Source organism: Corvus cornix, chromosome 12, assembly GCF_000738735.6.
Source record: "Corvus cornix cornix isolate S_Up_H32 chromosome 12, ASM73873v5, whole genome shotgun sequence".
Lineage (NCBI taxonomy): Eukaryota > Metazoa > Chordata > Aves > Passeriformes > Corvidae > Corvus > Corvus cornix.
Genome location: NC_046342.1, coordinates 20,996,430 through 21,010,294, shown reverse-complemented (window position 1 = coordinate 21,010,294; position 13,865 = coordinate 20,996,430). Strand labels below are relative to the sequence as shown.

The window sequence follows — 13,865 nt, the reverse complement described above, 5'->3', positions numbered from 1 at the left end:
GATCCCCCCCGACCCTGCCCGGGCCCTGCCGCCACCTGACCGCGCCTCTTCCGCTCCCTAGCGCCGCCTACCGGGGGGGAGGACCCGCGTCCCGCTGCCTTGCCAGGCGCCACTGCCTGCCCGGCCGCGCTCCCTCACCGAGCACCCCCGCTCCAGCCACGCCACGCCCCACCCACACACTCAAGGCCAGCGGCGTCTCCGTGTCCCTGCCGCATCCCCCGACCTCGCTGCCCCTGGCCACGCACCTTCCTCTTCTGCCTCATCTCGCACACGAGAGCCCTGCTCAGCCCAGCCGCCTTTCTGCCTTCTCACTGTTACTGAAATCCCTTGGCAAGAATAAAACTCTTAGGATTTTCCATCGCCCCACTGTAGTCCGTTTCCTCCCATCAGTTCTTGCCAAGAGGCCGTTCCCTTCCGTGGGAAGCAAGGTGATAGGAATGTGACACGGCTTTGGATTCTCCAGGTCAGGGTCAGTGGTGTGGACCGCCAGAGCCAACAGCGCACAAGCGAAGCCTCTGCGTGCTGGCACCACCCGAGAACTGCATGGCGAGAGCAGCTGGACTTCCAGGAACACACGATTGGACATAGAGATTTCCAGCGGGGTGGGAAAGGCAGCACAGGAGCTGATAACTGGGACAGGAACAAACTCTGAGGGGAGTGGGCAAAGAGGGAAGCAGCCAAAGCAATGGTGCAAGGACTTGCTGTGGCCATGGCAGTGTTAAGGAACAATCCAGTGTGACATTGCAGAGTCCCTCTGGGAGAAATCCCAAGGCCACAGATTTTAGCTGCTGGGACTGGAGCATATTCACAGCAGCGGCTCCAGTGACTCCACGCATGCCAACTTGAGTCCCCACGGAACCACTCCCACAGTCACACCAGGTTTCCTCACTGCTTCAGCCCCAGGTTTGCCATGGCCGAGTCTCAGATGTCTTGTTCCACAAAGCCATTTATTCATGGTGCAGTAACACAGAAACAGCTCGAGCTGCTGAATCCAAGCAGGACCCCAAACCAAGCACCCCTGGGCTCCTGTCATTTGTCCCACCATTTTCCCATTTTTATTCACATTTCCCACCCTTTTCCCCTCAAGTTTCCCACCACTTTTCCTCTCACGCTTCCCACCCTTCCATCCCCTCACATTTCCCATCATTTTTGGCCTCATGTTTCCTGCCTTTTTTCCCTTATGTTTCACACCCATGTTTCCTCCCATTTCCCATCTTTTTCCCTCACGTTTCCTGCCCTTTCCTCCCCTCACATTTCCTGCCCTTTTCCCCTACACTACAAATTTCAAGTCCCCGGGCCCTCTCCCATCACACCCATACACCAGAGTGTGCAGCAGGGCAGAGCAGCTCCGGGCCAAACCCACTCAGGCACCCGTGACACAGGAGATCACAAATGAGGGGATGCAACGAGGAGAGAAAACTCTCGGCGAGAAGAATGACTGCAAGCACATCAAAGGGCTAAGGCAAAAGATCTGCGACACAAGATGTCTGAAAGACAGGGAACGCACGATAGACAAGTGACACAACATGCACCGGGACTGCTCTGCCCTGTGCACCTCAGCATTGTGATCAAATGTGAGACTTTCCCATTATGTGGCCTAAGGGGCCCCTTCTTGGGTATCCCCATCTCCCAAGCTGACGCAAAAATCCCTCCCGACGAGCCCCGACTCGATACTCCGCTTTCATCCCCTTGACTTATCTCTCAGATGTCCTGAGTTGTGAATCCACTTCGGATGCAAAAGACGGCCGCCTCACCATCCGGGAAGCTCCAGCCGTTGTTGGGCTGTTTTCTCTTTAGTTGGCTACAATTAAAAAAAAAACCAAACATCACTACAGGAACTTAGTGGCGCATCGGCCAAACCCCGACAATTCTGCCACTCACCATCTCCTAAGAAGGCCGAGGTCCTAGGGCCGCAGGCTGAGAGGCTGACGCCGTCGTCGCGGGGTATACCTGGGTTAAGAGGAGACGAGGTGAAGCAGCACTGCCGAAACTTGAGCAGACCCTCGCTTCTCCTCCCTCCCTGACTCGCCGCAACTCCTCCGTCATTGCCAAAGGCTACCCGGACGGTACCTTCGAATGGAAAATGTAAATGCTTTATTGCAGAGTCCTGTAATACTTCCAGAGGGCTCATGAGGGCAGCGAGCCGGGACTGTCCACTGGTTGGCGAGGAGGTTCAGCATAATACAAGTGGACTGCCTAAAACACACAAATGACAATGGATGCTTAAAGCTGTACCAGAACTTGGCACCCAAGCAATAACAACTTTTTCTTTCCACCAGTCACCGCTTACCTCGCTCACTTCACCTTGACTGCTGCTATCTGGCTTTACCTCCTAAAAACAAAGACAAAGAACAATGCTGTAACACAGCCACCATTTACACTTGCCCTGCAAACACAAACGGTGACTCACCTTCCTGTGGGAACCCCCTCACCTAGTATGGAGCGCTCCACCACAGATATAATCGATCTGCGTCTGAAAGACAGTGATGACAAAAGTCAAAGTGCTGCATGAGAACTTAAAGGCTACAGGCACCTTGTGTCAATCTAGGAATACCATCTAGACGGCAACTACAGCCTACACAACAAATTTCAAGTCCCCGGGCTTTGCCCTATCGCACCTATAATGCCAGACTATGCAGCAGGGCAGAGCAGCTCCGGGCCAAACACATGCAGGTACCCGTGACACAGGAGATGACAAACAAGGGGATGCCACGAAGAGAGAGAACTCTTGGCGGAAAGAATGACTGCAAGCACATCGAAGGGCTAAGGCAAAAGACCTGTGACACAAGATGCCCAAAAGACAGAGAACACACAATAGACAAGTGACATGCACCAGGACTGCTCTGCCCTGCACACCTGGGCATTGTGATCAAATGTGAGATTTTCCCTTTATGTTGGCCTAAGGGGCCGCTTCTTGGGTATCCCCATCTCCAAAGCTGACTCAAAAATCCCTCCCAGCGAGCCCTGACCCGACACCCCGCTTTCATTCCCTCCGTGGGTCATATCCCTCAACTTATCTCTTGGACATCTGGGGATGTGAATCTGCCTGGGGCGCAAAAGAAGGCTGCCTCTTGCTGTCCGGGAAGTTCCTGCTGTCACCGGGCTGTTGTCTCTTAGTTGGCTACAATAAAGAAAACCAAACATCAGGACACGAACTTAGTGGCACGTCGGCCAAAACCCAACAATTCTGCCACTCACCATCTCCTAAGAGGGCTGACCCACCTCGTTGCCGTGCTCCTCTGGCCTTCTCCATTTGTATTGGGTTTACATCCTATCCCTCTGCCTCTGCAAAAAAATTATTCATCAATGTCACTCCGACACACAGGGAAAGCTTAACCTTTCCTAAGTTCTCATGTGTCAAAGCGAACTGCCTAGGATACGACAACAGCGTGCATTAAGACGAAGGGCTAAAAAACTGCGAGACGCTGCCATACTGCCCCCCCTGAACCCCGCACAGACCGGCCACGGTTGCTCGGTCCGAGGTGTGACTCAGGTAGCGAAGCAAACCTAAAGCTTACCTGTAAAGTCTTCTTTCTATTCCTCCTACCCCCCACTCCATTCCACAGGGCAGAGCAGTTCCAGGCTAAACACAAACAACACATTATGCTACAAACAGCGTGACACAAGAATGATAAAAACAGCTCTCAGGGAGAAGAATGACAGCGAGGACTGAGACAACGCCAAAAGAGATGACCAATGGCGTGTCTAAGGAGCAGAAGACAAGACTGTAACAGAGTGACCTGTTACAAGAACTGTCGGTCTCGATGATAAAGACAGCTGCGAGACAATGTTCAGAACACTCCTCATATCCTTACAAGCCCCAGGAAATTACAACTCACAGCTGGAAAGGATGGACGGCAATACAGCCAGGAACAAGGACTCAAAAGATATCCGACTCGACGCTTCCGAGATGCGATTCCGAGACATGGCTGAGTCCCCCGGTAAAAGAACGGACGATATCAGCATCGTGCCGAGAGGCGATAAGGTCCTCAAGGGGAAAAGGCAAAGATATCTGATCCAAGGGATCCCAAAGACACGCTAGACAACACAACACACTAGACAACACAACACAGACTGGAACTGCTCTGCACTGCACACCCTACGGTTGCAATCAAAAGTAGAGCTGCTCCCTTTAGCTGTCCTAAGAGGCCCCTTAGAGGGCATCCCTTACCCCTGCACTAATTATTAAATCTCTCCCAGGAATTTCCAACTCACTACCCTGCTGCCATCCCATCTCCAGGTCGTAGCCCCCGACTTATCTTTCGGATGACTGGCAACATGAATCCACATTGGACGTGAAATGAGTCCTCCTCAGCCGTCTCGGAAGGCCCCATGATAGCCAGGTTAGCCTCTTAGCCAGCAAGATAAAGAAAACCAAAATCAACGCGCAAGTTTAGGGGCGTATAGGCCGAATCCTACTCGCCATCTCCTAAGTGCATCCAGGTTGTCAAGTCTCCGGATTCGTCTCAAGTCAAAAGCTGTGGCCATTAATTCAATGGACACCTAGGTTAGCGAGGGACAAAGTTACACTGTGCTTCTGTGAGTGTGGTGGATGCATTCGTGTGCTTTAAGATACGTAAATACATCTACTATGCTTGAGGAAAAGCCTTAGGGGGCCCCTAATGGACAGCTTTTCCCACCATGCAGCCTTCAAAACCCCTCCTGGCACTTCCTAAACCAGTTACCCTGCTCACAGTCTCTCTCCCAGTCATAATCCACAACTTACCTATCGGAAGCCTCAATTTCAGATGTCATCTTTGACACAGGGCAAGTCCCTTTTGTGATACAATGAGCACACTGAAAAAATTTGAAGTTCTGTACTTGACACAACCCAGAAGTTACGATGCTCCTAAAAAAAAAAAAAAAGAGAACAAAAAACTGAATTTAAAAAAGCACCTCACTCCCCTGAACACTCAGCCCAAAATCATGAGCTTAAATACTCCCTGTGTTCAATGCTATCTTCTTCATCATGTCTTCAAAGCCTCTGTTGCTTTAGAGGCTGAAGAAAAAGCTGAGATAAGCTGAAACATCCCCTTCATTGAAATAAGACAAAAGCTCTTATCCCAATCAATGCCAGAGAGGAAATAAACCCCTTTGGCAAAGGCTGGGGTTAATATACCCCTGGCCAGGTCTGCCTCTCATTCCCATCATGCCCCGGAAAAGGGAGGAGGTAATTACCACAAGGTATAAAAGCTCTCAAAGCAGCTGTACCTGCTTGGCTCGTCTGACTGAAATTCAATGCAAGTAAAGGGCTGGAGTAAAGGGCTGGATAGAGGAAAAAAAAACTTGTCAGGGAAATGATACCTTCTTTTTTACTACAGCTACATTGAGTGAAAGGGCAGAGACTGGGTAAGAAATAAAACTTCATGTTTTGGCAGCATAGATAGATAAGTGGGATAATTAGTTGCTAATTTGTATAGTTACACCTTAGTAATTACTAAGTAGTACTCCATGTATGACTAAGTAGGATGGAGAAGAATAGCAATTATATGAATGGTGTAACTCTCATTGGGACCTCTAATTAGGGCTATATACGTTACAAAGCAAAATTAACAGACTCCCGGGCAGTGTTAGGGCTACGCATGTGCCGGGCTTGCGTCCATATGAGATATTTCATACCAGGACACAGGTAGAAGTGCCCTGAAATGCAGATTTAAGGCCTTAAAAAGCTGAAAAAAGGAGAGCTTCCTTCAACTGAACCCCTTAAAGCGAGGAAACAGGGTGGTTACCTCCACTTAAACTGATACAGTGGCAAATAAATGGCTTCTCCCCTTCAATTTAATCCCCTAAACTATTGGGAAAAGAGGGGTTTCCTCACTTTAAATCTCTCCAGTGATGGAAAAAGGGGGATTTTTCCTCAATTCAAACCTTTAAAAAAGGTTAACCCTAATTGGGCTTCCCCCTCAATTTAAACATTAGGATGATGAAAATGCGGGAGTTACCCTTAATTCAAACCCATAAAATAGCACTGTTGAGGTCTTCCCCTTCCATTTAAACTGGAAAATAATGGAAAATGGGGATTTCCTGCCAGCTGATACCCTTAACAGCATAGAAAAGGCAGGATTTCCTTCAAATGATACCATTAAAGTTGCAGGGGAATTGAATTGATTCCCCCTCAATTTGGGCACAGACAATTACAGAAAAGGAAGCTTTTCCCCCCAATTTAAACCCTTTTTCTCCTAATAACCCCTCTCTTTTCTAGGGGCATTGTGGAGGGACTAGGGGCTCTGGGGAGGGACTGACAAGATAAAAGAGGAAAGTTGAAACTTTCCCCCTGGCACCTCACATGCTGCCCCGCCTGCTCAGCTGCCCAGGTGCCTCCGGCTGTTCCCTAGCCCCTGCTGGATGCTCCAGCTGTTGTTCCTGGAGGGACACTTGGGATGTCTCCACTGGCCTGAATTTCAGTGAAATATTGATATTGTTTATAAATACTCCCTCTGCCTGCTACTCGATCTTTCCTTGTGCATCTGCAGGGAGCAGATTGACTCCATCCTTTGATCCCAACTGCAGCTCTCCGGCCCAAATGCCGGTCCTTGTGGACACAATCTAAGCAGAAAACTACTATGTGTTTGCTTTTGAAGTAAAAGTCTTATTGCATCTGGCTGTACAATTAAAATAAATACCTGTGTTGATGGTCACTGTAAGAAAGCTTTTCAGAGGATAAAATATCCATTTTGGTAGCACAGATCCCATTTTGACAATGTTGCATTCTTGTGGGTTTGGGAATCCTGCCTGTATAAGACATCTGAAAATTGGTATTTTGCAAATTGATATCTTGAAACAGAGTCATTTTGATATTTTGGAACTTGAGACTCTGCTATTTTGAAACTGAATTAATTTGGTATTTTCAAACCTGGTATTCTGGTATTTTGAAACTGGGTAACCTCGATATTTTGGAACTTGGTAATTTGGAATTGGGTTACTCTGGTATTTCTGAACTTGTTCTGGCAATTTGAAACTGGGTTACTTCGGTACCTCTGAACTTGGTGTTCTGGTATTTTGATACTGGGTTATTTTGGTAATTTATAACTTGGTATTCTGATATTTTAAAACCGAGATTTTGAAACCTGGTTTTCTGGTATTTTGAAATTTGGGTTTCTCTTATTTTGAAACAATGTTATTCTAGTATTTTGGAACCTAGTTTTTGGTAGACTGTTTTTTTAGTATTTTTTAAGATGAGCTTTTAGTATTTTTGTAATCCCAGGGTTTGGTTTTTTGTAATCTGTGCTTGGCAGGGACCTGGGACATCCTAACTGAGTCTCTTGGCTTCATTTGCTGTCTTCCACTACAATTAACCTGGCATGGAAACTGTTAAATAGCAGACTATATGATGAGACACCTCCTGAAACAAATAAATTGCAGTTAAATGTCTCTTCCTACACTAACACCTGGCCCAGTTTAAATCCATATTTAGCCCGACTCTTCCTCTCCTCCCATTTCCCACCACTCCACTCAGGGCTTTCCACACTCACTCTTTTCCTCCCTCAGTGGCATCACAGCAGAACACAGCAAGGTTTTGGCTGGCACTTGAGCTCTCCAAGTTGATCTTACCAAGAACTCTTCTGCTTTTCACTGCACCAGCCACAACAACATTTGCTCACTAAAATAAATGCTTTCCACAATGAACTGAAGGTGCAAGGGAACAAGTGCTGCACAGCAATATTTTTCAGCCTGAGGACAAAGAAATACTTTCTAAGGTTTGGATCCTGTTCCAGTGCACCGGAACCAAATCAATCTGCTTCTACTCTGAAAACATCAGCAACACCAAACCGAGCTGCCAGCATGAAGCACCTCACTGTTCCTACCCTGCCTGTGCCTCACACCCTGCTTCGTCGTGCCCTGCTCTACCACGCTACAGACTGCCGGGAGCAAGATTCATCCTTGAGAATCGTCACACTGATATCCTTGAACATTCCAACCTCAATGCCAATATTGTAGGAACCTCCTGCATTCCATTCCCTAGTACAGCAACAAGAAAAAGTCCTCACCCACCCTGCATCTTCAAAAAATAGTGTACAAGGTTTAAATAAGCCTTGTGGTTTGAGGGGGACCATCTGCCCAAAAAGCCCAACTCTGCATCCAGATGAAATGAACACCACAGATAGATCAATGCTGGATTGACACAGCAATGGAAAAACACGAGCCCAAAGATCTCATGAGAGAGCGCAAAACATATTGAACACTGCTTCTAGAAGGTGCCACATCATTATTTAAAGGTGTGGCTCAGTTAAAGAGCAATACCAACAAAGCCCACAGACAAAAAGCCTGTTCTCCAAGAACAGAGCTGTGCACTTCAATTCTCCTTTCTCCAACAATTCCCACCAGACCTAAAGCTGACACAAGAAGCGCTCGGTGCCCACAAATCTAAATCCAGACCTGGCCCTCCCTACACCAGCAAGTCCAAACACACAGTCTCAGACAATTTACATTAATTCATACCTTACATTTAGGACACAGCTCCGGCTGCAGCACAAAGTCAGCGCAGACAAATGATCCCCAGGAGCCGTGGAATTTTCTGCTCCTCCTGCAATAGCGTTTATGGCTGAACAGTTCAGAAAAAGGCCTGAGCACACAGGACTGGAGAATAAAGACCAAGCAACAACCCCTGTGCTTGGAAGGGGCCTGGGGCATCCCAGTCCAGGCTATTGGCTTCTTTTCCCTTTTATCACTGCAATTAACCTGGAATGGGGACTTTTTAATCCATCCAGACAATCGACACATTTCCTGAAGCAAATCCTCCACATAAATGGGAAGTACAGAAAAGCTCACTGCCACATTCAGAAACCCTTCAGCAAAGCACTTGGAAAAGCAAAGCTGTATGGGATTACCTGCAATGCCAGGGAATTGAAGTGAAGGTGGGAAACCAGCCCACGGCAAACAGCTGCCACTGCTTCTCACTCCAGTCACTACACAAGCGCAGCTTCCCTGGAATTTCACGCTCAGCGTCTCTTCCAAGCTCAACAGGGGAACAAACAGGTACTCCAGCATCTCCCTCCTTTGTACTTTGGGCAGCACAGACCCATCAGGAGGAATTGCAATCCAAGGGCAGATCTAAACATGGGACTCCTGCTCGCCACTCTCTCTACCTTTTCTCCAGCTTGGCCCTGGGCTGGGAAACAAAAGACAACAAACATTTAAAAAACATCCTTGAGGTGTCTTGAGGATGCCCAGGCCTGGGACACAGGCCTTCCCACCACCCTCTTGGCCTTTTCCCAGTCTGACTAACTCTGGAAATGTGCACCCAAACCCAGGTTAGACAGGTTGGGGTGTGTTCTGCACACCAAAGACCACAGCCCCAAGCACCGGGAGCCTGAAGATGCTCTGGAGTACAATTCACAGCCTCGGTGAACCCTGCCATAAGTAAAGCAAAGGGGTTTTTCCTCCTCTGAGAGAGGAAAATGCACAACAGCAAGGGCTGACCGAGCCCTTGTGGTCAACTGTGTCACTGAACAGGCTCACTCTGCTATTGTAAAATACTACAAACCCTGTGGCTCTGGGGTTCAAAAGCTAGTTTTAGGTCAGCAAAAAGCTCTCCGGCTGGGACAATTCACTGAATTCACTGGTAGATCCCAAAATCTGTTTTCAAGTTTATAAAAACCTACGCAAAAAAGTTCCGAGCACACTGGAATTAAAGGTGCTTCAGGCACAGGTTCCCTGAACTCTGGGAAAACTGTCCTGAGTCTGGCTTTGGGCTGCTCCCCCTGCACGCTGTGTTCTCCAGACCAACCATCCTGCCTGGGAAGGCCAGGGAGAAGGGAAGGGGCATTGGAGGCCCTCTAGGAACCCCCAGCCCCACTGCCAGCAAGCAATGACACTGTCAGTGCCTGCAGCCCTCACTCCAGTTTGTGTCAGTGGGTAATTCCTGATGTAGCACTTAGACATATAGGTAAGGGGTGGCCCTGGCAGTGCTGGAGCAGCAGTTGGACCTGACGGTCTCAAAGGGCCTTTCCAACCTCAGGGATTCTATGGGACACCCAGTGACTGGCCCACCTGCACAGACAGGCACGGGAAGCTGTTACACACAGATTAAACTGCCATGAGCCAGAGCACTCCAGGGCATCCTCGAGAGCGTGCAGAGAGCAGGAAAAAAGACACAGTTACAGCACCGATCCTGCTCCATGCTTTCCCACTGGGGCATGAACACCATTTCATCCTAATCTTGAGAGCTCCAAGGAAACTAACTATTGAGCTAGCAGTGAAAATGCCACTTTCCTGACACTCCTGGCCCAGAACTGCACTCCAGCAGGTTTCTGTGGGAATCTGAATTACATGTGCAGTTCAGAAGCTGCACATCCCTAAACCAATCCCTTGGGAACATGAAGCTTTCCACATGCATTTTGTACTTCAATGTGTACTTTCAGCACATTGGGACAGCTTAAATCAGAACGGGGTACTTGGTGACAGCACAGCATTAGATCAGGGACATGAGGAGACTCACCAGACAACATTCACTATGGATTCTCCATTCCCGTCTTTCCAGCTGCAGCATCCTCATTTCTCAAAGTTCTGTTTCAAGGACTCCCCTCAGAAAATGGATCGCTGGTCTCAGTAGCAAGTCCCCAAGAGCATTTTTTCTCTCTGCAAACAGCAGGAATGACCAAGGACAGGTTCAGTCATAGGAAAAGCAGAGGATTGTGATGATTAAGACAGCTTTCCCTGTGAGGGCGCCAGTTTCTACCTGCCATCCCTGAGCAGCTCTGCCTTGGTCCCACCTGCCTGCTCCGAAACACTTCTGTGGGGTTTAACTCCTGCTCTTTGGATCTGCCCATCCCCACTGCTCCAACAGGCAGCACCGACAGCACAGCAGGGGAACACCTGAACAGGTACAGCCAGGGGCACACCAAGGCCACCAGGTCCTGAAGCACAGCTTCTTGTGCTTCAGGGCTTCTGGTTTTTGGTACAGATTCACTGGAATTTAACCTCATAAAAGTCATCTGTCAAGACTTGACAATAACTCAGAAATTCCGGTGTGTCACTGCACCACTGCGTCACAGCTACTGTACAAGCTGTGAGAAGCAGTGAACAAACCACGACCTAACAGATAAATCAGGGCACCTATTCAACCAACAGCAGCTGCAAGAAAGGCATTGAGGCAGCACCTCACGAAACTGCATTAAAAGAAATGCCAACACCTTGAGAATCGCTTTAGTGCTAAATACCTAAAGCAAAGCCAAAAGTGGTTTTCAGACACTTGGGAAAAGTCCATCCCGTTTTACCCAATCTCTGGGGCTTGTTTCCAGCCTGCTGATGTTCATTTCCCAGCTCCCACGTGGCTGCCAGCATTAGAGCTGGTTCCACACACAGACACACGAGGCTGCTGTGAGTTGCCATTTCAGCAGTTCCTGGGGACATGAACACCACCCACACCTCCCACCTGGCTCAGCCCAGAGTCCATCCAGCACTCACAGAGAGCTGCTGGGAGCTGAAATTCTCCCTGCTCCCCCTGCCTGGGAAACCCTGCCTCCGGCTCCTGGGAAAGAGGAGCTGCATCCTGCTGGGTGCCCCTGGCTCCGACGGCTCCGACGGCTCCGACGTTCGGGAGAGCGGCGGGAGCGCGGGAAGGGCGCGAGCAGCCCGCTCCGGTACCGCGCGCGATTCGAAGGGTCCTCGTCAGGAGCGGGGCGGTGCGACCGGGACGGAGCCGACCACGCCGCTGCCTGCCGCCGCCCGCGTGCCTCCCGCCCCACCCCGGCGCCGCTGACCCCACCACCCGTGTCCCCACACCGGGAAACGCCGCGGAAAATCGCGCTGAAAGCGCTGGGTCGCTGTCGGCGGCCGGGTCAGGTTCAAGCAGCCGAATAAATGCGTTTCTGAGGAGCGGGCGCCTTCCCCGGCGCCGTTTTGCCATTACCCAGAAGCGCATGCGCACGATGGCGCCATCTTTGGAAGGACAGGATACGCCGCAGGGCGGGTCGCCATCTTTTGTGGGGCATCACGTGACTCTCCACAACTCCGCCATCTTGGGTGCTGGCAGAAGCTACTTCCGGCTAAGGTGCCATCTTTTGTGTGGTACGGCAAAGGGCCCCGCTCCTCTGAAAGGCGTCTATTCCGCTGCCTGAACCTGATCCCGACTCTGACGCCGACTCTACTCTTGCACCATCTGTGTCCCCACACCGGAAAGCGCCCTGCGAGATCGTGCTGCAAGCCCGGGGCCGGGGTCGGACTCAGACACTCAGAAAGAGGAGAGAGGTCCTGCCGCGGCGCCATTTTGTCAGCCCCCAAAGCGCATGTGTACCCGGCCGCCATCTTGGGGAGGACAGCGTCACCTGCGCCCCCGAGCCGCCATCTTGAGTGTGGTATTTGCCAGCCGGCGGCTGCAGTGCGTCATTCTGATCACTCGGTGGCAGCAGCGATTTACGTCCCAGCCAAAACCTCAGTTCTACGGAGACAGGAAAAAAACCTCTGAATACTCAGAGCTATTTCTATTGCCTTTATAGAGGTATTTTCTTCCATTTTTCAAGCCCTTTATTGTTTAATTTATTTATACAAAAGTTATATTTGTCTTTTTAAACCCTCTATATCTATATTTGGAATTTCTTATACTCTTAAGATCCTGCATAAGAAAAGCTACAGGTTTTTGTGTTTTTTGCAAAAACACACCCCCCAAACTTCCAAGCATTTTTGGGCTGTAACCTCCCTTTTTTGAGAGGACCCCACCTGACCCATCTCATACTCTACTCACCTTCTCCTTCACTGCATCTTCCCTCTCCCAGTGACACTGGGATGCCCCAAATGACATCATCACCCCCCAGACTCCAATTCCCTCCCTTTTTCCTCGCCACCAAAGAAGGCATAAAATGAATCAAACTACCCTGGACACCAGCTTTAATAATGCTGTTCACATACATCCATCCCCCCTCCAAAAGGGGCATCTGCTAGAAAAATAAAGGGGAGTCAGCCCCCCCCAAATCATTAAAGTCCCTCCCCGGCTCCTGTCTCGCAGGCTGGTGGCTGCCCCACAGCAAGGGGGCAGTGTGTTCCGAGGATGGTGCCTTGTCTCCCATTCAGGCTCTTTGCCCTGTCCCTCCTCTGCTACGGCGCTCCAGCCAGTGCCAGATGCCTCACCCCTTCCCTGTGACCCTGCTGCAGGGAGATCATTCTGTGAGGCTGGAGGACATAGCTGTACCACAATAGGAACCTGCACGCACAGACCCAAAGCTCTAGCCCTCGTGCCGCTACCACGTGTCTCCCTTGGTCAATACAGCAGCTGAAAGTCAAGTGGGAAAATTTGAAGAGTAAAATGAAAAGTAAATAATCCTATGGTTATCCTTCTGTTGTCTCTCACTGCTGTGGCAGGCAGAGCACCTTCAACATAGACACAAACACAGACACACACTGCACACGAACAGAAGTAACCCAGTGACATAAAAAAATCTAAGAACCATGAATACAGGACCAGAGATGTCATTGGGCCCCACAGCTGGGGCCCAGCAGGAACAGGGGCCTGATCCCCACCATGTATCATCTCACTGACAGCCTCTCATCCAGTGCAAAGGCAAGGCAAAGGTGGCTGGTAAGGGTTTATTCCGTCACGCACGTAACAAGTCCCTGCAGCAAGTCTGCTCCATCACTTGGGGGCCCTGACATCTCAACCCAAGTTGTACTAGTGTCACACTTGAATTTAACAGAAAACGGAATAATGCAGGCAAGTATTCCATGCAAGAAAATTAAGAATGTACAGTGTTAACATGCAGTAATTTATTAACTTCTCCTCCTGAACTGCATGCTCCCAACTACCAGGAAGAAGTAAGGATATTACCACCTTTTAGAAGAATCAGTGTCAAAATGCCACTGCCCGACTACATACTTAAATAATTTTGTAGTTCCTTTCAAATGGGCATTTATTATTGAAAAAAGTGTATTTT

The 13,865-nt window shown here is 49.5% G+C and overlaps 1 protein-coding gene and 1 long non-coding RNA gene across 9 annotated transcripts; both read right to left on the bottom strand.

Annotated features, from left to right (window-relative positions):
- Nucleotides 1-926: 926 nt before the first annotated feature.
- Nucleotides 927-2,668, bottom strand: LOC109143290. The gene is made up of 4 exons (XR_005603004.1): nt 2,291-2,668; nt 2,071-2,196; nt 1,882-1,950; nt 927-1,801 (listed from the first exon to the last, which is right to left on the bottom strand). It is a non-coding gene; the product is annotated as an uncharacterized LOC109143290 (long non-coding RNA).
- Nucleotides 2,669-2,684: 16 nt separating this feature from the next.
- Nucleotides 2,685-12,229, bottom strand: LOC104683524. 8 transcript variants are annotated; one of them, XR_005603000.1, is made up of 7 exons: nt 8,829-9,186; nt 8,440-8,524; nt 4,727-4,849; nt 3,840-3,988; nt 3,519-3,583; nt 3,199-3,285; nt 2,685-3,121 (listed from the first exon to the last, which is right to left on the bottom strand). XR_005603000.1 is itself a non-coding variant. In XM_039559282.1 (7 exons), the coding sequence occupies exons 1-6, from the start codon at nt 8,986-8,988 to the stop codon at nt 3,265-3,267; spliced, it is 603 nt and encodes a 200-aa protein (XP_039415216.1). In that variant the 5' UTR covers nt 8,989-9,186; the 3' UTR covers nt 2,685-3,121; nt 3,223-3,264. The 8 variants fall into 8 exon arrangements, 3 of the variants coding, with proteins under 3 accessions (XP_039415216.1, XP_039415215.1, XP_019135850.2); XM_039559282.1 differs by having other exon boundaries at nt 3,223-3,285; XR_005602999.1 differs by having other exon boundaries at nt 3,199-3,583.
- Nucleotides 12,230-13,865: the final 1,636 nt, after the last annotated feature.

Coding starts and splice junctions, on each gene's coding strand:
- LOC104683524 (XM_039559281.1), bottom strand. CDS start 8,988: ATGCTGGAGTACCTGTTTGTTCCCCTGTTGAGCTTGGAAGAGACGCTG. Junction 8,525..8,828: donor TCAATTCCCTGGCATTGCAG/GTAATCCCATAC, acceptor ACGCTATTGCAG/GAGGAGCAGAAAATTCCACG. Junction 3,122..3,198: donor GTCAGCCCTCTTAGGAGATG/GTGAGTGGCAGA, acceptor TCTTTATTGTAG/CCAACTAAGAGACAACAGCC.